The sequence below is a fragment of the Mixophyes fleayi genome, chromosome 4, assembly GCF_038048845.1.
Source record: "Mixophyes fleayi isolate aMixFle1 chromosome 4, aMixFle1.hap1, whole genome shotgun sequence".
Taxonomy (NCBI): domain Eukaryota; kingdom Metazoa; phylum Chordata; class Amphibia; order Anura; family Limnodynastidae; genus Mixophyes; species Mixophyes fleayi.
In genome coordinates, this window is record NC_134405.1 from 313,140,897 (window position 1) to 313,164,919 (window position 24,023).

At 40.0% G+C, this 24,023-nt stretch overlaps 1 protein-coding gene across 1 annotated transcript; it reads left to right on the plus strand.

Moving 5' to 3' along the window:
• The first annotated feature begins 365 nt into the window (after positions 1-365).
• On the plus strand, positions 366-22,679 carry SMIM3 (small integral membrane protein 3). Its single transcript, XM_075210070.1, has 2 exons — positions 366-539; positions 20,830-22,679. Exon 2 carries the CDS (start codon positions 20,863-20,865, stop codon positions 21,037-21,039), a length of 177 nt encoding a protein of 58 aa, XP_075066171.1. The 5' UTR covers positions 366-539; positions 20,830-20,862; the 3' UTR covers positions 21,040-22,679.
• The last annotated feature ends 1,344 nt before the right edge of the window (positions 22,680-24,023 follow it).

The window sequence follows — 24,023 nt, forward strand, 5'->3', positions numbered from 1 at the left end:
CATATATAATACACAACCCTTTGCATTGCAACATGGTTTTGTCCAGGGGACTGAAATAAGAAGTTTCTTAAGTTAAGATCCTTAATGAATCAGGCCCAAAGTTACTAATAAGAGTTCTACCAAGGCAAGTTTGTCTCCATGTGTCCAGGTTCACGTAGTCCTATGAAAGGACAATGCAAAGTACATTCTGCAATGTTTCATGTTGATAATTGCAGCGGATGTCTCATTGTCTGAGTGTGTAGATTGTGTCTCGGTCACTAGGTGGCTTTTCTACCAAAATGAGAGACTTGAGTGCTCCGTTTCTGGAGGACGGAGCTACCCCTCCCCTCTGGACCAAGCACATCCCCTTAGTGATATAGACAGAGAAGGAAGCACCGCAGGCACAGTGCCCGGACTGACATGGAGAGATGATCTTGAGTGTGTGACAGTGCAGATCTCTATCTGTTCACAGAGTACATGTGATTGAGGTGCGTGCTGCCACTCCTGAGTTACAAAGTCTCAATTCCTTGGTCTTTATTCCATGGAGCAATACTGAGCAGGTAAGACACAAATCTGGACATAGCTGTACAGTGCTGGATAACTTAGAATCTTAATGTGCTCAGTAACATTCTACTGGGTATGGATTGCTAAGAAGCACATTATATGATGCTCTGCATAGTATGTTACTATAGGTGTAGATAATATATAGTGTCTATTTGTTAGTGAATTATCAATATTGGTTTCCACCAGCTAAGAACTTCTTAGAAGATCACTGGCTTACTGGTTACCTGGATGAATGTCGTATCTTTTTTTGGGGTGTGAATTAAAATAAGATAGAACTTAATGAACATTTGGAGTTTCAGCCACAGAAGTTATATTCTGCCTAAACTATTGTAAACTATTTGTCTGTGTTTGTAATGTGTTCAAATGAAAATATTAACGTTATAATACAAACATTATCCATTTAGCGGACGGATCTCTTGCTACAATTTGTTCTCTTGCTGAGATCTGGGGGTAAATGTATCAAGCTGAGAGTTTTCCAGCGGGTTTGAAAAACCCAATCAGATTCTGGTTCACCATTTATTTAGTACATTCTACAAAATGATAGCTAGAATCTGATTGGTTGCTATAGGCAACATCTCCACTTTTCAAACCCGCCGGGAAAACTCTCAGCTTGATACATTTACCCCCTGGGGGTAAATTAAAAATAAAATAGACAAAAAAAACCCCATTATGTCCATGATTCAATCCAAAAACGGGGTTTGATAGCTGTGTCAGGGGTAAAAAGTATCAAGAACTGGATAGAACTTCTCATAATTATAACATTGCTTTGTGAGGAGCATCTGCAGAGATTATAGGTAAAATACTGTTTTAAAATGCTTGTGTTGAATGTAACTGAACATGGATTATGGATGTTGAATATGGATTCAGCATTTAGTATTTAATTAATTAAAGAGTTTTGGTACTGTTTAGCTTTTTGTTAGTATGCTACACAGGTCTGCAGCTATCTGTGAAGAGCATTTAGTCTTTTCATTGCCGACAGTAAACTTGTAATCTGAGAGTGTGGCTCCAGGGAACTAAAACCTGACCAGCAATACTAAACAGGATATGAGTTATAACAAAACAAAACATAAAATAAAAAACAGGTTTTTTTTAAATAAATAAAAGCTGTTCATTGGTCATTGACACAATTACCATTTTCTAATTTGAAATGTTTTTATTTAGAGTCTTTGTGGTCCATTTATGACCTCAGCGTGGTCACTATCAATGTGTATCGCTGCAAATCACAGTGATACGTAATGCAGTATCACTGCGGTCTACCATGCCGGTGAAGGCTCCCCCTCCAACACTATGGGCTTGATTTACTAAGCTGCGGGTTTGAAAAAGTGGGGATGTTGCCTATAGCAACCAATCAGATTCTAGCTGTTATTTTGTAGAAGGTACTAAATAAATGAAAGCTAGAATCTAATTGGTTGCTTTAGGCAACATTCCTACTTTTTCAAACCCACAGCTTAGTAAATCTAGCCCTAAGTATCTCTGATTTTTCTGGATTGGCCCTTTGTTAAACAGCAAAAAGCTGTGAAACAGACTTTTCCCTGTTTTTATTTTGGCTCTTCACCTCTTGTTATATAGACCCCTTATTTAAAATCTGCATTACCACCTAAGTGGCAGGAAATGCAAGTTAGCCATTTTAAAATGGCTGTGGAGGGGGCTTTTGAGTCGGATAACCAATTAGAAACTCCAATCAACTTGACTGTAGGTCCTTCCACTCACACCCTTGTCGCAGAATCACATTGTTCTTGTGTTTGGCCAGCGCTGTGAGATGAACCACAAAGCCCAGAGAAAACTGGTTAAATGTAGCAACACCAAGAGTCAGGGCATGAACAGGTTTATGTATAAGTGGTAATAGAGCTTTAAAAGCTTTTTTAGAGTTAAATGTGCCAAATTCCCAGCCATGGCCTTAACTGTCGGGAGTTTGTATGTGATGTGTTTGTGTGGGTTTCCTCTGGGTGCTCCGGTTTCCTCCCACAATCCAAAAACATACTGCTAGGTTAATTGGCTGCTATCAAATTGACCATACTCTCTCTCTCTCACTGTGTATGTTAGAGAATTTAGACTGTAAGCTCCAATGGGGCAGGGACTGATGTGAATGAGTTCTCTGTACAGCGCTGCGGAATTGGTGGCGCTATATAAATAAATGATGATGATGATGATGAAAGGGACCCCCTATCACATCCTTTACCTGTCATCTTCACTGGGTCGCTCATGTGTCCACTGGCTCCAGTTTTCCTTTAAGAACATTCCACTTTGGTATGTGCAATCTTTAATAATAATAATAATAATAATAATAATAATAATGACTGTTTAATGCACTTTCTTTTGCACTTTACCCAGCAAAAAATATAGTTTGTTCAGTATTTGCACAGTAATAAAGTTTTTCAGATCACAGCATGCATATGTGTGTACGTGAGAGCAGGGGTGATGCTAACGAAGCAGAACACCTACTAATTAATTAATAATACAATTTGAATATTCCAATACAGTAGAGGTCATGCTTTGCTGTCTGGTAGTCAAGAGGTTTCATTAGCTATGCGGATAAATGTGTCTGCAGTCGTGGTCTGAGACACACAGGTTTTGTTTAATTCCATTAATCTACTCAAACAGCATTTTCCAAAATAAAGCAGAGATGAAGTGATTTGGGGCTTTTTGTCTAAATCAGTCAACAAAAAATCTGCATGTGTGACTAGGTTAACAGTCCTTCTCTCCAGCCGTAGATCTCCCAGTTTTACAGAACCATTGTCAGAGCACTTGCACCTGGTAAAGTGGAAATAACTCTATAATAAAAGGATAATTCACCCCCATGTAGACAATAGGGCGATGGGTAGGTGCAAACAGCGCTGTGGTGTTTTCTAATGCAGATGCTATTTGCGCAGAGCCAGGACTATGTCCTGTCAGTGCCCAGACTGACAACACAGATAAAACACAGTGCAGTGATGGTGGGGGTGAGGACTATTTGGCTTTAGTTCTCCCTTCATAGTTACTCTGTAACAATGACAACTTAGGTCATTAAAAAGTAAGGGGTTAACTATATGTCCTAAAAAGAGCTCCACAAGTTAATTTTCCTGCTATTTTTCCTTGAAAATCCATAATGCTCTCTAGAGTCATATCCATGACATTGTGCATCTGAAATTAGTGCACTCTATTTTGCTGTCTGAAAGAGCCAAACTACTGCTATATGCAGAAAGCTACTGGTCACTGATAAAATGGATTAAAATGAAAGACTAGTTATTTTTATTTCTATTTTTTTTTCCTTTGCTTTAGCTTTAAGCCACTTCCTTGTGCCTATGGAATTTAGAAATTCCATTAGTTTAGTTTTTTTTAAAGTATTTTAAAAGTAACCTGCTTGAGATGTGTGACTTGAAATTCTGGTAACCAGTCCTAGCAATTCCCTCCACATATCCAGTATATTATCTTGCACCTTCTTCCTTTAAAACATTGCCAGAATATGCTCCTTTCTCACTCAGGATGTTACCAAATCCCTTATCCATTCTCTTATTATCTCCCACATGGACTACTACAACCTGCTACTATCTGGCCCTCCCCTCAACTGTCTTTCACCTCTACAATCTGTCCTAAATGCCGTGGCTAGACCAATCTTTCTCGCTCATCCACTGCGCCACTTTGCAAATCCCTACACCGTTCCCCATTTATCCAGAATTCAATTCAAGCGGCTCACCTTTACCTTCAAAGCCCACACCAACATCCACCAACATCCACCAACATCTCTCACCTGGTCACAAGATACACTCCCTCTCACCCTATACGATCTGTCTCTGACCTATGCCTTGTCTCCTCTTTGGTATCCACCGATAACTTCCAAGGCTTCTACCGTGCTGCACCCCACTTAAGGAACTCCCTACCCTTCATGGCCGGACTCTCCCCCAACCTTCAGTGTTTCAAGCACTCTTTCAAACCCCACCACTTCACTATAATCTATCCTAGCATCCCCTGATACTGCTCCATGTGCAAGTACTACTAACTCATGTTTTTCCCACTTGCTCCTATTGTCTCAGCATTGCCCTCTCCCTTTAGACTGTAAGCACCCAGGACCAGACCCATCTCGACTCTTTGTCTCAAGTTTGCACCTCCTTCATTAACCTTGTCTTTACTTATACCCCGTCCACACTGCCTTAAAAACCCAGGTTATTGCTGGGGCAAACCCAGATGATCCGGGTCGAGGCTGAGTGTGAACGGGTCCTCTTCTAATTCCTGGGTCGGATGACCTGGGAATTAGACTCTGGTCTTTTGGAGGGTTATTCCCAGGTCTGACCCAGGTAGCCTCCAGTCTAAAAGGTGAGACCCGGGTTGAAGAACCCGGGTCATCCGACCCAACCAAATTTATTGTAAAGTAAAAAAAAAAAGAAATTACAAGAGGAGCCAATCAAAGCTCCTCTTGTGATGTTGCTAGCCAGACCCGGGCAGACTCGTGTTCAGTGTGAACACGGACTACACGGGAATTTGCCGGGGTGTCCTGCACTGTCACCCGGCAATATCCCGGGTTCATAAACCCAGGATATTGCCAGGGCCTCAGTGGGAAAGTGATATTATTCTGTTTTTATTGTCTTTTGCATGTTTTGTAACTGTGACTGCCCAGCCAAAATGTTTATCTCGGTACATTAAAAACTCCTCTACTAAAACAACATAAAATGGTAACATAGTATAGTAATAGTGTGGTAACATTTCAATATAATACTTCAGTACCCTGTTATCGTCTCAGTTCCATTACAAATGATTTCCCAATAATACAAGTTTAGAGTTCCTCAGCCTGCCAGAAACGTGCCAGAACACATATACATTAATCCAGCACTGAGGTCTCCTGTGGAATTAATGTTGGAAGTACAGGTATGAATAATGAAAGAGAATGTGAGTGCTTTGATGACATTTGATTTGTATCACGGGGTAACTTAGAGACTTTCCTTTTAGTTGCTTCTGTGATTTGTGGTCTCTTCAACCCCCTATTACTGCTGCCCAGCACGCAAGGAAATTTACTACCCAGACAGACGACTGAATTTGCATAATTGCTTAAAAGAAGGAATAAATACTGCATGTGTTGGAATCTATAACCCCCCTGTGTCTCATTTATACAAATATCACCAATAAAACAACAGACCTATATGATCTACAGGTTGGTGCAAAGACACATTGTAAGAGTTTGTTCACAGTAGCAACATTTCTGTCTCAACAAATCTGCATAATGTTATGTGAAAAAATAACATTTTGTTAACAGAAAACACATGCGAAAATTCCCCCCACCCAGCAGCTTGTACTCCACCCATGTAGTAAAACCTAGAGGCTTGGAAATAAGCACTCACTATATTCTGCAGCTAATCCATAACCCATAAACCTGCAGAGAGACATTTATAGTGGAACTTCTCCAGAATCTTACAGGATGTGCAGGGTGGGCCAACCTCCCAAACTATTGGGGCATAAGACCCCTACGGTTGTACTACATGGATGATGGTTGAGAGTGCGCATTTGCGTATATGGATATCATTAATCACACGCACACACAAAAAGCGTACAATATGCCAGAGCAACTACGAAAGCACCAATCAGCTTCAGAGGTGGAATCGCAAGCAGAGAATAACAAGTGGTTCACTATTGCTGGAGACCGTTATCATCATCATCCGCTATTTACTCAACTGCAAGTAATACCGCTTTCTCAGGGGTATAATCGACTTGTACACGATCTGCATCCATTTGCAATTGCACGTACACGTCTTTACTGTACTCTGCCTACGTTAGAAGGTCCCTTTTCTGCCTTTCCAGGTGCAGACTGGTGTAAGTGGCAGAACCACACAAATCTGCATGGGGGTATATGGGCGCACCCACTTACTGCAGAGCGCTTTCACGAGGGATGCGCTGGGTGTACGGTACATAAAACATATAGAGAAATGGTTAGCAAAACAATCCCATGAGTCCAGCTGTAGAGCGTAAATAAATATTTTCCCTCTGCTATAATAAAAGAATAGTTCCATGCCTATACAAAAATGTAAATAAATTTCACATCAGAGTCCAACACTAATTGGTTTAGACACATTCAGGGGCGTAACAATAGGGGTGCTTCAGCACCCCCCTCCGGGGCCGACGCTCCCACAAAGCCCCCGCCCTGCTATTAAACATTAGGAATATATTCACTTCGCCCAACGTCTGCTCCTCCCCAAACACCGCCATCTTTTTCTGTAACCCATGCGCCCTGGCAGAATACTATACATAATGGGCCTGAGTCATTAAGGAGAGCAAAGCAAAAAAAAAAGGAGTAACTTTGCACCTGGGCAAAACCATTTTGCTTTGGAGGGGGAGGTAAATTTAAAATGTGGGGACAGATTTATAGTTGGGATGGGGCATGTCCTAGACCATCTTTAGCTTTCAGTGTAAAAATAAAGCCATAAAGTATTTGTGTGCTAGATGAAAAAACAGCCAGTATAATTTAATAAACTAATTTGCACCCCTATGTAACATGGTTCGACCTGGAGAACATTTACTCCTTTTTTCGCCTTACTTTTTTTAATGACTTAGGCCCAATATGTTCCGTTGGTGCCCCTGGTGTGTCAGGCCCTCAGCTGCTACCTCCTTCAACAGTGTGTGTGTGTGTGTGCGCCTGGGTCCCAACATTGCCTCTTTAAAAGCGCCATTTTCACTGGGTCCATTACAAGTGACTTCATTTCTCACTGGAGACATTTGTGAAAGTCACAGTTTCAATGTGGAGGCGATTAAAGCAGATGGAAATACTGATTGTCTGTTATATAGTAAGTCGCTATTTTCACCTGGTCTCTTTTATACTAATCAGTAATTTTTTGTTGTTGTAAACCCTGTCGGCATTGTGAGTGCCGTAGAAATGACTACCTCTGGTGCCCAGCAGGTTCAGAGCTAGTTTTGCATTGCACAGTGGATGTTTTGTGCTTTGTAAATCACTTCCATTATGTCATACTTGCAACTCTCCTGGAATGTCCGGGAGACTCCCGAAATTCGGGTCAGTCTCACGGACTCCCAGGAGAGCTGGCAAATCTCCCCCATCCCGCTACTGCCACCACTAAAGGACGCAATTTGCGGTGAATCGCGTCATTTTGTCCAAGCCCCTGCCGCAAAACGGCACTCGTCGTGAGAGGTGGGGCCAAAATGATGCGTTTGGCCGCGCCCCGCCTCCTCCAGCCCTCCAGTCACGCCCCTCTCCCGGAAAGAGCTTCACGAAAGTAGGTATGTATGCATTATGTGCCATGAATAGCACAATATAGCAAAAGCATAAATATTATTTTTCCCCTACAGTTTCTCTTTTCATATGCATGGAATACCCCCAAAAAAATACATACTATGCACATCAGACTCCATCTAGTGAATACTGTATAGCCTTAATGCTATTACCCACTGACAATTATTAATAAAAGTAAAAAATAATTATACAAAAAATGTTTAAAAATATATTTTGTTTCTAACCCCCATACTTGCATATAACACAAGTATTTAATATTTGGGGTAACTTTCTGGAGTTCCACTAATTGGTTTAAAGTAACTATGGGAAGAATCATTGAAAAGTATATTTTTTTTCCTGTTTAAGTCTTTGTAATGTGCATATAATAAAAAGATACCCATTTCACTGTGTACCGAAAGACACACCTATATGGTCTAAAAAACAATGTGCAATTTAAATACACAAATCAGTTACAAATGTTTTCTCAGTTAAATAAATGCATAAACTGTACATATATATTCCGGTGAGGAACCTGTAAAATACATCTGGTCACGAAGTGGTAAACCGGTTAAAAAGGGAAGTTATTACTGTGGTAGTGAAAACATTTTTATCATTTAATCAAGATAAAAAAAGCCGGCTCTACGCAAATACGTTTTATAAGTGCAGTTATCTTCCTGACAAAGATTAAATCAGGATTGGAATAATTGGTTACATCCTCTATGTCTAAAAAATGAACATGTTTCTCTGTCCAAGCTTGCTAAACTCTGGTATATCGACTGCCCAGTTTATCTTGTAGCCAGCCGATTATTTCCTAATTGCTAGACAAACAGCGGAGAAACAGAACAAGAAGTTCATCTGTGGCTGGGAGTACTGGCAAACACATTTATCATTCATCTCAAATAGCGCATGCAAAACAATCACAAGCTCTTGTTTGGAATTAACATTTTCAATATTTGAACTTGGTGAAGGTAGAAGAGATAAGGTTATTTTCCTCTGCAAACAAACTTCAATGCAACGTCTTTGTAGATGAAAAAAAATAGAACATCATAAAACATTCGCATCCTAATGGAGCTCACACACTACACCATATCTGGTTGTTGGCAATGCCGGCATGCCAACTGTCAAAATATAGAACTAAATAGAGAAATAGAGATCCGGGGGAGAAGTCATGTCACGGGGGGGTGGGGGGCATTGTGACTGCATCATGTCACCATAACCCTGCCCCCACTATAAAATGCTGAAAGTCACGGCATTGAATAGCGGGGACGGGGCTTAATAACGCGATTAAGCCCCGTCCCCGCCATTTAATGCCGTGAATTTTGGCGAATGCGGCAGGTTTGCCTACTCTTCCGAGAGACCAGGAGGACTCCTCGAAATTCATGAGCCTCCCGGGAATTCCGGGAGAGTAGGTAATTATGGATTACCGTCACACTGGGCCTTGGTGACCAAGACACTGATTAAATCAATATAATATGCAGCCCTTCCCTCCAATAATTTAAAGCATATATACATATTAGGCCTGATTCATGTTCCGGCTTACGTCTGTTTGCCTCCCGTATCTAGCATGAGTTCACTGTGCAGATGCTCCTAAATGGAACTTACGGCTTTGAACGTAATTGCATGCAAATCATGCCTGGACGCAAATGACGCTTACTACTGCCTATGATTCGAAGGGCGCAACAGGGAAGGGAATGGGCGGGTGTAGACAATGTACAGTACGGACGTGCCGACACCGTTGCGGCCGACTCAAGTCCTGGGTTTTTCTTAAGTACACTTTTTTCAGCCACATAATTTGCACCAGCTACAGGGCAGGTGTAAGTGTCGACTACTTTTGATGACTGGCACAGCATAGTCTTTGTTTGGAAAGGTCCTCGCATGTATGCCACGAGCTAGCACATGTGTATGCAAGTAAGACTATAGAGAAACATTGTATGTCCTGTACATATTAAGAACATCTTGATATACGTATTTAATTATAATATATATATATATATTTTAAACCAACCATGTATTTTATTAATGATTACACTGTTTAGAGTTGTTCATTATTTTATAATATCCATTTTTTTGTATGCCTTCTAATGTGACATAATATTGCACATTTCGCACTCTGTTCGATCCGATAACATACGGCAAGTACCGTTTAGGCAGAGTGTATTTACACCCAGATTCAAATTGAAACGGATCTTATGTTCCACTTGGAGTTGAATACAGTCTGAACTACTCTCAAGTTCCGAGCTTTTATTTTAAACTGCAACTTGTTTCCATTCTGATTTGAATCAGGCCCATGATAGGGAGATACATACCACTTAGCAGGCATTCCTATTCGGCTTAAAACCGTGGCGATTACCATATTAACTGTAATGTGCGCGCAGGAGCCCATCGCATGAGTGACCAGTGGCATTTCATTGTTAATTGACCCCCCCCCCCCCTATAGGCCTTATAAAACGCATATGGCTAATGTCCTTTTCCTTCACGCACCTTACCAACCTTCGTACTTTAAAAGTGTTACTTAATCTAATGAAATAAAGACACAGACACATATAGCTACTTTGGCAAAAGGTCGCAGTTTTTTATTAATCATAAACCAATTAAATGAAAGTCACCTGGTGGTGGCGAGAGCAAACTGCAGTCAACTAAACAACTAATCATCTAACCAAATACTGCAATGCCCAAATGGCATTCAAGCTAAACCAAGGAATACTCCCTTAACATTGGCCGGTGTTAAACAGGCGTCGGCATGACTGCTCCCTTCTGGACTCAACATTGACGGCCACGCAGAGCACGCCAAGGGATCCTCCACTCAGAAGGATCAAGAGTAATGTTACTTGAAAGGGGCAGTGACGTGCGGCCAAATATCATAACCACCGTTGTGACTAGTCGTTGACTGCACTGCTCTCCCACCAACTGCGCCTCCTCTGTAAAAAAGATTGTTAAATCAAACAATAACTAGCTGGGCGGGGGAGGCATCAGTGAAATCACGGGAAGGAAAGATCTAGAAGCCCATGGGAGTTTCTAATGAGGTGACTGAAACCACTCCCCATGGATTCTATTGGCTGGGACTAAAACAACTTTAACCCCTAATGGGTAAGGACCTGAAAAACATAATCCATGCATTTTAAGTGCCCTCAGCTAAAATGGCTTCACTTAACATAGCCAATGTAAATGGGTGTGTAACTGCTATGACATAACAGATATTTCAGCAGTACAAATGTTAGTTAAATAGGTTTCCCAGTGCAAAGATAGCGGTTATCTCTGGTGTTGGCAATATTTGTCAACATTTTTTTTTAACTTTTTGGGGCACATTCAATTAGGTCTGGAAGGGGAAGGGGAAGGGGGGTATACTGGTCATCACCTGCTGTGGGTAGTTTTTTGGAAAGGTGCATAATGTAAATTGTCATGGTCCCTCTCCCACTCCCTCTCATGCCTACACTGGGGGACAATACAGCAGCAAGTACAATACTATATATAGAAGAGATCAAGGGGTATATTTACTAAAGTGCGGGTTTCAAAAAGTGGAGATGTTGCCTAAAGCAACCAATCAGATTCTAGCTGTCATTTAGTTAGTGCATTCTACAAGATGACAGCTAGAATCTGATTGGTTGCTATAGGCAACATCTCCACTTATTCAAACCCGCAGTTTAGTAAATCTAGCCCCAAACGTCTTTGAAGAGACGAGGAGATGCACAATTTTTCAAATGGAGAAACGGGCGGTGGAGATCGCCCCGTCAGTCCAGAGAGATTTGGTCCGTACTTCAGCCAAAGATAGAAACATTCCTCGTGTAAGAGGTCCCAGAAAAATTGTGCTCCAACCTGAATTGAGGGTCGAGAGAAAATAGTAGAATGAACTACTGGAAAATCAGGTTTGTCCCAGAGAGGAGGGCTGGATATTCAAGTGAGGTTTGGAAGTCTCCCAGACCTCCGCTGTAAAATATAGCATTGGAAAGAGTTTAATCCTCATCATCATCATCATCATTTATTTATATAGCGCCATTGATTCTGCAGCGTTGAACGGAGAACTCACATCAGTCCCTGCCCCATTGGAGCTTACAGTCTAAATTTCCTACCATACACAGAGAGAGAGAGAGAGAGACTAGGGTCAATTCTTGATAGCAGCCAATTAACCTACTAGTATGTTTTTGGAGTGTGGGAGGAAACCGGAGCACCTGGAGGAAACCCACACAAACACAGGGAGAACATACAAACTCCACACAGAGGCGATATAGCCTGTTTAGATAATCCCCAGATACAAGAGAAGGATGTTAGCTTTAGATAATTAGACTTAATATCACCCCAAGACAGCGAGGATGGAGGGGCAAAATTCGTCTCAGATGGGCAGCCCAGTTATACATCCAGGAAGCCTCTTCCCACACATTTAGTAGGTCTTTAGAAGGGCTAGGTTGAACCTGGGAGACTTGTTATCCTAGATGAATTTGTTAAGCATTTCTGGAATCAAGCTGGGATAAGGGATCCCTGATGGGTAGGGTCTGAAAGTAATAAATAGTCACATACTTTAAACGACCTCTTATAAACAAGAAAAACATGTTCTGTGGAACCAGTTGCAAACTAGGATAATATATATATCACTCCTAATGGGTTTTAGAAGTCTTTAGAAATACTTCAAATAGCAGCGTAATAATAATGAAATAAGTGGGAAAAACTTGTTTAAATGAGGTTGTTTAAAGTATGTGACTATTACTAAAGATTCCTAAGGATTATAGTTTTTTTATTTGTGCTTTGCATTTCAAATGTTAATCATTTTAAATAAATGATGTATGTTTATACCTATCATAGACAAGTATATATACAGATTTTTATTTATTTTACTTTTATTATGTAATACATTGTTTGGTCTTTAGAAAGCGCAATCCACATTCTGATTCCTTACATTAGGGGAGGTCTGCACACCCTTAGGAAGCTGCTGGTATAGTTCTAATTAATTGCAAGGGTCATTGGGACTTTTTTTGGTTAAGTGCTGAAGGTGAAGCAATAGATGGCTTTTGTTTACAGGCGGTGGAGGGTTCTTGCTTTATGTTTTTGAGAAAAGAGTTTGCACAAGTTGACAATGCATTTAATTCACTAGAAATCAGTGACATCACTGTGGTGGTTTGTGAGTTTTGAGTAATATTTTTGAGAAATGGGTTACAGGCAGTTGTATTCTCATGAATATTGAGAACATTTTACTTTCAGTTCTCAAAAAAAACCAGTAAAAAAAAATAGATAAATTGTAAAACAAAAAAATATTTAAAATTTTTTTGTATGTTGTTGTCAACATAAAAGTAACAAGTGAAAATCTAGACCAAAAACTAAGCTATAACTAACATGTTACCTTTATTTTACAATTGACAAAGCCAAGACAACACATCGTAACAGGTCACATCGGCAAATATTGCTGCCCTTATGGGGAAGATTCATTCGTTGGCAATATGGTGCACGGACATCATCATCAACAATTATTTATATAGCGCCACTAATTCCGCAGCGCTGAACAAAGAACTCACATCAGTGCCAGTCCCATTGGAGCTTACAGTCTAAAGTTCCTAACACACAGATGTCCAGCTGCACACATTGCCGGCAATTACGGTCGGAACCCCTGCTAATTTTTCCTCGCGGCCGAGAAATGAGCGGAGATTCCAGCCATAACATGTGTATGTTGTGGAGGCACCTCGCGCCGAATTTAATCTCCCTCTTTGAGTACAGAATTTACTTTGCTACAATGTGTAGATTTTAATGGTTCCAGATTGTTGAATAAATAAAATTTACATCATAGAAATGTTGAGTGGCCTAATAACATAACATTTTGTAAATACAATGGGGGACAGTTATTAAAACTGATGCAAATGAAAAGTTGGTGTTGTCTGCAGCAACCCATGAGATTCTAATTGTCATTTTTTTTTTGCTATTTTGGTTAAAAAATAAGGTGTGGTCCAAATTATTATACTGATCTGATGGTTGGTTTTGGACCCTTCCAGATTTCCAATGCAGGGCCAAAGATGTCCTATAACTGCACCTCTACACCATCATGAATAAATACCCTCTCTAGAGCGTTTTTCTGCCTACAAACATTCCATGTACCGTCAGTGGACATCTTCTTTAATGTTTGAAAAATAAAAACAACAATCTGAATGGCTGCTGTGAGCAACACCATCTTTTTCCTTTTCACTGGGGTTCCAAATGGTTGCAATTTTGTAAGCAAAAAAGAATATTGTTGGCCTGAGAGGCACCAGGACATGAAGAGACATTGAGTGATGCACAGCCAACATACAGTATGTATTACACCTGACGTCTTCTCTAATAGGTCAATGACAGCCAGTGAGGGACTTTGATTAAGCTGATGCACGGCCCGAACGTAACCCATAGGAACTAATCAAACGTTTGCCTTCATTTTCTACACAGTACTAGAAAAATGACTGTTGGAATCTGGTTGCTATGGGTTATAGCACATTTGGCACAATAATCTGTGACCCAGTTTTCGTAATTGTCCCCCAAAATATTTAGTGCAAAACTGAAAACAATGAGCCAATTAAAGAGAACTGTTCTGACATTAATGGAAGGCAAGATAGCCCCGTTCACCCTGCCCTAATTTTTTTTTTTTTTTTTTTTTTTAAGGTTTAATTCCAGTTTGATAACTACATCAACTCAGACATACTAAACATGGCACTGCCCTAAGTTAACATTTGTCCAAGGTAGCACTAATAATAATAATTAGAAGATAAAGCAGATCACTAAGATCACAAACCTGTACAGTGCTGTGTGGAGACAGCCAAATGCAGACATGCAATTCAATGAATGGTCCTTCTTGGTGCTTCAATGCGGACTCAAAAACATATTTTTGATGCACTGAGCAGGACTCTGTTTATTGAATTGAAGGGGAATGTATAAAAATATGATGGTATTATATATTATTTTTCCCTTAAAAGTCACAATAAAAAAGAATAGCATCCCTGTGAACATCTCCAGGGATATATTTACTAAACTATGGGTTTACAAAAGTGGAGATGTTGCCTATAGCAACAAATCAGATTCTAGCTGTCATTTTGTAGAATGCTCTAAATAAATGACAGCTAGAATCTGATTGGTTGCTATAGACAACATCTTCACTTTTTCAAACCCACAGTTTAGTAAATATACCCCCAGTTGCAAAGAGGAAGCTTTTTGACTAAGCACAGGATCTGTCCTGACTCACCGTCCTAATCAGCCATGCCCTGATCTGCCCTTGATCTGCAGGCCATGAATTTCTTACACTATGGTTTAAATATGGGAATGTTGGGGTTACTCATGCAATAGAGAATTAGTTTCACTTTAAGTCTGTAATATTTATTGTTCAATGGTAGTTTTTTTTACTTTTACCTCATGGTAATGCTGTTTAACTCTTTTTCTACTACAGCTATATCAATATTTGCAATAAAAAATTACTTTCACTTTTACAATTGCATTTATCACTTTGATTCTGTAAAGTTTATTGTCCCACGGTACTTTTTTACCTCATGGAAATGATGTTTAGCATTTTTTCTATTACAGCTATAGCAATATTTGCATGTCTGCATATTGGAATAATGTATACGTCATACTTGCCAACTCTCTCTGAATGTCAGGGAGACTCCCTGAAATAGGGGTGATCTCCCTCACTCCCTGAAGAGTCTGGCATTCTCCCTGATGCTGAGCCAGTACAAGACGTGGTTGGCTTCACCATCTGTGGCATGATGACACAGTTCAGAAATTGTGTCCTATGTCCATGTATTGATGCCTAAGGAGGTGGCCATTTTCATGGAGTCCAAGATTTAATCAAAGACTGACAGGTAAGACAACATGACTTCAGTAATGGAGACAGAAATGTAAAAGACACTTCAGACTCTAGAGATTCGTTAGCTGCTTCTCTTTAACGCATAGTTGCCTACTCTCCCGGAATGTCCAGGAGACTCCCGCATTTCTGGGAGACCACCTGGTAGAGCAGGGCAACCTCCCGGTTCTTGCCCCGGCAATAGATAAGTGGCAGGGTTGCTTAATGATGCAAATATCGCGTCATCTTAGCCCCCTCCTGTAATTGGCCAAAATTGTGACAACCATTTAGGGGGTGGGGCCAAAATGATGTGATTCGTCAAGCCCTGCCCCCGCACTCCTCACACTTAACCCCGGATCTCCCTGAAGCCAAAAAGGAAAAGTTGGCAAGTATGGTATACGTTAGTCACAACTAGGGCTTTCCCTGTGATTGTTGTAGGTGGTACTTCTCTGACATCTACTGCTATTCTTAAACAAATAGTACCCAATACAGTGTTATGCACTGTAGCTGCATTATTAGGAAACACAAGTGATCCTGTGATTTCTATTCTGACAGCTGCTAAGAAGTATGTTTAGGTAGCTGATGTGCAGAACTACCAAATCTCAAAGTATTACCGATGCTGACAGTTGACATTCATCCGGGATATTTGCTACCTCAGTAAAAACAGGAAATGCCTCTGCTCAAACCCATGACATACAGTATATACATGAGCGTTTAGTTTTTTCATGTTTTCAGTACAAAACAAATTTGATATCTGAGCTTCATTTCATATATATTTCACATGTATATTATATTGTTGTTTTAGGTGACTTTTATTATCTTGCTTTTATCCCAGTCTGTTTTAAAATTGCTTTGACAATATTGTTACTGAGTGAAATGTAACCCAGTGAAATGCAGCTGAAATGCCAACTGATATTTTTAGAATAACAAATATAGAGAAATTATTTCGCGCAACATAAAATGTGAGAAAACTTAAACCAACATATTTTTATCGAACTATCACAAATGAGTCCTGTTCCTCTTTTATCCCCACTTCTCATTTGAGGTGATTCACTTTAGAAACTGACAAGAGTGAAGTTGTTGGGAGTGCCAGAGAAGCAATCAGCATTCTTGAAAGAGGAAGAATAATTGGCAAACCTTTACGTTTACTGTATTTTTCTGTTTGACTTGAAGGGGAATTCATTATGTTGATTTGTCAGCAAGATGAACTAGGACAGATTTCCAAATGTGTTTTAACACTGTAAAATATTTGAGAATTCAGAGTTGATTTTGTACTTGGAATGTTTCGGAAAAGCAATGTAACTAAACACCACAGAATTCAATAGCTGCGGAGTGATAACTTAATAGCACAGTTGTTGGATCTTGTTTCCATGGTTTAATGTCGCAAACATTTCACCTCAATAAATGTTACCTTTTACATAGAATAAGAACAGATATATACACTTGCATAGAGAACAGAAGTGTACATGCATACCCCCAAACTGTTCCCCGATACTGGGGGACTCTCCCGTTGTCCTAACTGCTAGGACATTTGTTTTGACTACTGGGAATATTGAGAGGTGAGTGTGTGCCGCACCTATATCTCTTGCGTGCAGCAGTGCAAGGGAGTTTTCAGTGGAGGCAAGGAGCTTAGGAGTCGCTCTTACTTCAGAGGAGCTAGACACAATAACATTGTGATTGGCTACGCACCCTAGTGATGTGACAGTGTGCCCACCATGAAGTGACCCCACCCCCATTCCGATTCCAAGAATCGGAATGTTTTGAAGTATGTATTTTGTCAGTCAGAATACTGTACCCATCTCTAACAGAGTAGAGGCAATCTTTTTGTGAGCTGAACCAATATCCATGATAATGCAGTCTATGAATTCACAAAGAACTGGCAAACTCCAAGAATTATTAACAGGCTGATTTCTCTGTTCAGGCCACAATCTGGGTGTTTCTACTGTGTGTAGATGACGTATACACTCTAAAAAGCATATGAGTTTTTAATAAAATCTTAAATCATATTTGCCAACATTATTATCTACCATCCAGGAGATCCATGCTGCAGAGTCCAAGGGTGGGACATACAAATAGTGTCAATAAATCCCACCTCCTGCTGCTCAAGGCCGCTATTTGCGGCCTAATGCAGTAGCGGCAGGACCAGGATGACACGATTATCTCTGAATTGCGTCATTAAACCCCACCCACTTAAGTAGGCAAGTCTGCAGGACACTCTGGGAGAGTGGGCAACTATGTCTAAGATATCTTGGAATATATAGTTTTTTGAAAATTATGAACAGTTGGCAAATTTACCTATTGGGCATGGTTAGTCCTATTTTTTCCAAAATCTCTTGCGGTGTTCCAGTTGTTGCTGCTCATATGGAGTTTGTCATTTATGGCACAGTTTACATACATCCAGCATTACATATAAAATACCTCAACCAGCACAGTGCATACAATATCGCCTTCTCGCCGCCTTAATAAATTTTGAGAACAAGGAAAACCACTTTATATTTAAACACACATTGCTGTCATCCAGTCATAATTTCATGCTTGCAAACCAAGGGGTATATTTACTAAACTGCAGGTTTGAGAAGTGGAGATGTTGCCTATAGCAACCAATCAGATTCTAGTTATCATTTTGTACAATGTACTAAATAAATGATAACTAGACTCTGATTGGTTGCTATAGGCAACATCTCCACTTTTTCAAACCCGCAGTTTAGTAAATATAACCCCAGGTCTTTTCCACCTAAGGCACGGATCACCAGTTATAAGTAAAAAAAAGTAAAGAACTTTCAAACTTTTTCTAATATTAGCCAACAGTGCCTGTAAAATTCAAATATGTGCAGAGGTGGTCGGTCCTCCCCATGGGAGGATCTATCACCAATTCTTCTAGTTGAGAGAATGATGTTCCTCCTGTCAAAACATTGGTGAGAGGACACTCTTTCTTTTAACTACAAATATCTGTCTTTTTTCTATAACTCTGGGCAAGTTATTTGCTTCAGACCTGTCATTTGTTTTCCACATATAGTCAGAGACAGATATAGTTCAGTCTTATTGTTCAGGATCATGAGAAAGCTTCCAACAGCATAATGGAAAGTTAGACTCATTCAGTGAAGTAATACAGTAAACACAATGCTTAAAAGCAAAAATTTGCTACGGCACTGTGTCTCTGTCAAACCGCAATGCGCAAACGAAGCCAGATATAGCATTTTGACTTTCAGCATTATGCCCTTTCACAAAATAGGACTGCTACATCTTGTAGTAAAAAACAAAATCATTTTTTAATTTGAGTTTAGTATTGTCATGGAAAGAGAAGCAAATTAAACTCCACTCCCAGCAGTTCCATAGGCTATAACCAGGGAACCCAGTTCTTAGGGAATTAATTTATTGTTGAGAGGGGAGAAGTGTCATGACTTTTGTGAAATAAAGCTAATATTCTTGATCTGGGAGAGATGAACATAACTAGGGCCAGTAAATAAGTCTAGCACTGTTGACAGATGATCTAGAATGTCTTCCTTGGAACATTGAAACTGCAAAGATCCAAAGAGTAGTCTGCAAACTATCAAGTCAGCTGTCATCATGTGCCTTACGAGTACAGCAAGATTAACTTACGAGCATTGGCACAGTGTAAGTATTCCACAAGTGCCATCTTAAAACCACAAAACTATTTGGGCACCGCATGCCTATTTTTTTTTACAGATATTTTGCATCCCAGATTTTACATGGAGTGGCATGGCTTTCCAAATCACAGAATGGCCTGAAACTTCTACCACACCAGTGGAACGTGTTGTGAAAGTCATTCTTGCCCGCTCTCTCGGAATTTCCGGGAGACTCCCAAATTCCGGGTAGGTCTCCCGGATTTCCGGGGCAGCAGGCCATTCTCTCGCATCCTGGTCACTTCCCAGTGAAGTGGACAGAATGGCGGCCTCCTTGATGCGATTCACCGTGAATCGTTGCATTTTGACCCCAGACCCCTCCGCACTCACAGTTTACTTCCCAAAGGGAATATTATAAAAGTCGTCAGGTATGAACTAAGTCTCAAAACGCAAACTTTGCATAGATGGAAGGATGTAAACCAAAGTATTTAATGAAGTAAAGGCAGCCCGCATATCCTATATAACTGCATGCTGGCCGTGGCATCACAGATGCCAATTGTTTTGTACCCAACTTTATGCAAAAATAAAAATGGTATCCATGTTAGCAAGTTTGTTCCCTAAATAGGCCAATCTCCTCTTAATTTCTGAGTTATCCTAAAATCTTTATACTGCATGTAGTATGTATGTATATGTATATATATATATATATATATATATATATATATATATATATATATATATATATATATATACATGTACCATGTATAATGCAGTAAGTAATCCTACCAGCATCTGCAGTGTTGAGGGAAAGACAGCATTGCCTACTAAAGTGGAGATGTGGTGTATGGCTTCCTGCCAAATTGAATGACATCCATGCTCTTTGCTTGTTCAAAGGAACTTGTATCTGGGCCACCTGCCAAAGTGAAGGAAATCAATTGCCTGACCAGTAAGGGAAGAAGATGTATCTGGGCATCCTGCTAATGTGAAGGATTCTCTGCTCCAAAATAGGGGCCTAAGAACTGAACTTCCTCATATTTCAATAAAGCAAAGATGACCCATATCTCTAATGTTCCTTGGAACCTGCCACCAAGATGGTTTACCCATTGCTAAGAAGAGTCATGTTATCTTATCGTGCATCGCTGGATTCTTGCAGTTGTGTGTTGCATAATATTGTGCACAACATTCTAACACTGCTGTGGCACCACCCATTTGCCCATGATTTGCGAAAACCTCACTGTGACTCCAGTTGACGTCTGTGTGTCAACCTTTGACCCTTGACCCTGACTCTGTTTCATCGCTGCCTGCCTGACTTTTGTTTTGGGCCTGACCATTTTTATGTTTTTGTGGTTTTGGTTCTTGTTTGCAATTGTAGTTTAGTTTCAATTACAGTTACTTCGTTTCAATTATTTTGACTTCTCTTCCTCTTTTCTCTCTATCATAATCATGTTTGTTTGAGTCACTATTTGTCTTACTGGTAAACCCGAAGGCTACGTGCTTAAGACCTGGCAGCAAATGAGTTCCACTAAGTCTGTTTCCTAGTCAAGTCCCCAGTGTGCACAAACAGATTTGTGGTCACAGACAATCCGCTATTCTCCTACTTATTCCAACTGGTTAAATGGAAAATATTATTACTGTAATGTATATTATTGATCAATTGTTTTCGCTAAAACAGTGATGGGAATGGGAGTTGACATCTTCTAACATATGTGTAATATACTGTCTTTCTTTCTTTCTAGTTGCAGACAGTGGATTTTACTTCATAGACCAATATGAGTGATCTTGTGACTCCGACAACAGCAGACCTTCCCAAGCACATACTGGACATTTGGGTCATTGTCCTCATTATCCTTGCCACCATTTTGGTGATGACATCAATGCTTCTCTTGCCGGCAGCTGCAGTCATTATGTATAGAGTAAGGACACATCCAATCAGAAGTACCAGATAGCAGTATGGTGGCAAAAATGAAGCACTATTCTGGATTTGGGTGTTATTTTGTGGACAGAAAGGACCTGTTGAAAAATAAATCTGTATCCTGGTGCATTCGGGACACAGGCACGCAGCCTTCTATTTGCTGGTCATTTTGTACTGTATACAGTATATATGTAGATGAAGGATGGGGTGTTGGTATTTTATGAAGGAGCACTTCAAAACAACTCCACAATGTTATGTTCACACAAGTAATTTGCATGTTTTTTAGTCAAAATGTATGTGCATTTTCAAAATGTTGAAAATACAATTTGTCTGTTTGTTAAACTTCAACGTGCACCATTGTGGTTTATCCTGGAGATAGGCTGAAAAAAAACAAACATAGAGGGATAGATTTATCAAACATTCTAAAAAGGCAAAGTGGAGGTGTTGCCAATAGCAACCAATCAGATTCTAGCTATCATTTTCTAGAATGTACTAGATAAATGATAGCTAGAATCTGGTTGGTTGCTATGGGCAACACCTCCACTTTTCCTTTATAGAAGGTCTGATTAATCTACCACAGAGTCTATTTTTTCCAGCCAATACTATATGAATGTGTGTATCTGTATAATCAACTAATAAGCTATTCACATTTTTGTATACTGAAACACGTTAGGTGGTAATAACAAATATCCATTGCCATAGTAAGTTTAAATATTAAATTGAGTTCATTAAGGCATGTTTCTTGTTTTTATTCTCGTGGCAACAAATACTTTTTTTTTTGGGAAAAAACCTACCAAGAGGCGGTAGATTTCAGCAGCTTTGGATAGTGCTAGAATTTGTACAATTTTGTAAATATGTACCATAGAGAGGTGGATGTTTCATCATATAACAGTAGTTATTACTGAGTTCCTACCTAATATATTGTTTCAAAAATATTAGGGGTATATAATTATTATTATTATTTTAATTATAACGTCAATTAAACAAGACTGGGTAGGAGCTTACAATCTGTAAATAAACACCTTGCTCCTTTTATTAAACCATACCTCCCTACATTTCAGTAGTGTAAGCCAGGGACTTGGTGCATGCCACGCCCACCAGAGGTTTGCCTGGCGCTTTTAAAGCACTAAACTGCTTCCCTATACTCCTCTATATTGCACCTGCTTGCAATGGTGAGCTGGACGCGTCTTCCAACAGTCCCTGCAGTTGGGACAAAAGTCCTGACTGTTAAGACTGTTCCTCAAAGTTGTGACTGTTCCACCTTAATCGAGACAGTTGGAAGGTATGATTAAACCCTTAATGACCCATTAACCTAAATGATAAGTGCTGGTATAAAATGCATTCTACAACTAGGGTTGGCAGAACAGCCTTGTAAGTCCAAACATGATATACACACAATGCAGAATGCATGTAAAGGAACTTCAGTGCAGACATGCAGTCTGTATGTGCAGATTTGATAATCCTACTTACAAGAAATACATGTTTGTATAAAACGTAAAGTGAGATGTTCGAGATAATATTTACACTAACTATGCAGTTGAGTCTCAGCTATTGCTCTTTCATCCCTCTCTCTATGAAATGACCTCCAATAAGCTTAAAAATCATTAAGTCTTGTGTGCATTGGAATAAATACCCAAATGATTGGAAATTTATTTTTCAGTCATTTGAAATATTGCTAGTTTGTTTGTTTGCTTTATTGCTGTGTGTCAAAGGTATTTTCTTCCTAGTAATAGAATATTGGTGGGGGTTAACATCAATCGCTCTACTTAACATTGTCTTGGCACACTCATATATACTGTAAGTGTGTTATTATATATATATATATATATATATACATATACATATACAGACACACACATACATATACACATACATATAATATATACACACATCTATATATATATATATATAATGATAAGCAGTAGTAAACTAGTCTTTCAAGTAGTTTGGAGGCAAAAGGGAGGAGAAAACTAGGAACCCCAACAAAGAATTGCTAGGGAGAAGAAGTACTGTGCACGTGATGAGAGGTAGAGTTGAGTGTCGTCAGCATAAAGGTGGCACTTGAGGCCGAAGGAGCTGATAAGTTCACCCAGTGAGGAGGTGTAGAGTGAAAAGAGTAAGGGTCCAAGAACACAGCCTTGTAGGACCCCAACTGGAAGGGTGACCCAGAGGGAGGTGGAAACAGAGAAGGAATGGTCAGCAAGGTAAGATGTGAACCAGGAAAGGACGGTGCCGGAGAGGCCAGAGAACTGGAGGGTGTGGAGCAGGAGGGGGTGGTCAACGGTGTTGAAGGCCGCTGAGAGGTCCAGGAGAATCAGAAGGGATAAATGGCCCCTGGCTTTAGCTGAGAGGAAATCGTTGGTAACTTTAGCCAGGGAAGTTTCAGTGGAGTGGAGGAGACGGAAATCAGACTGGAGAGGATCAAGGAGAGAGTGTTCAGGAAGGTGAGTGGTGAGACGGTTGTAGATGAGCTTATCAAGTATTTTGGAGGCAAAGGGGAGAAGGGAAATGGGGTGGTAGTTACAGAGTGAAGTGGGGTCAAGATTAGGATTTTTTAGAATGGGTGAGATGAGAGCATGTTTAAAAGAAGATGGGTAGATACCGGTGGAAAGGGACAGATTAAAGAGGTGAGCGAGGTAGTAGCAGGTAGTGGGCGAAAGGGAACAAAGGAGGTGAGAAGGGAATGGATTCAGGGGACAGGTTTATATGTGTGTGTGTGAAGCACATGTCTGTGGAACTACTATTGGAAATATATTATTTGAATATACTGTCAGTCTGCTCTGGGGGTCAGTAAAGTCTCAGCGCCAGCTGAATACACGTGAGGGATACCTGACCTTCCTATTCAGATACAAACGTGGACAAGTTTGTCGGGGCCCTTAGAGATCATTGAAACAATGCTTCATTTTCCCTGAAGAGTGATGACATTAATAGCTATTGTCTCATGCATACCTGCATGTCTTTGGTACGTCATAGAATAAAGCAAAGATACAGTGAAAATACATAAATTATTGCTTACTC

Bases quoted from the DNA above. Each gene is read 5' to 3' on its own strand.
- SMIM3 (XM_075210070.1), top strand. From the start codon at position 20,863: ATGAGTGATCTTGTGACTCCGACAACAGCAGACCTTCCCAAGCACATA.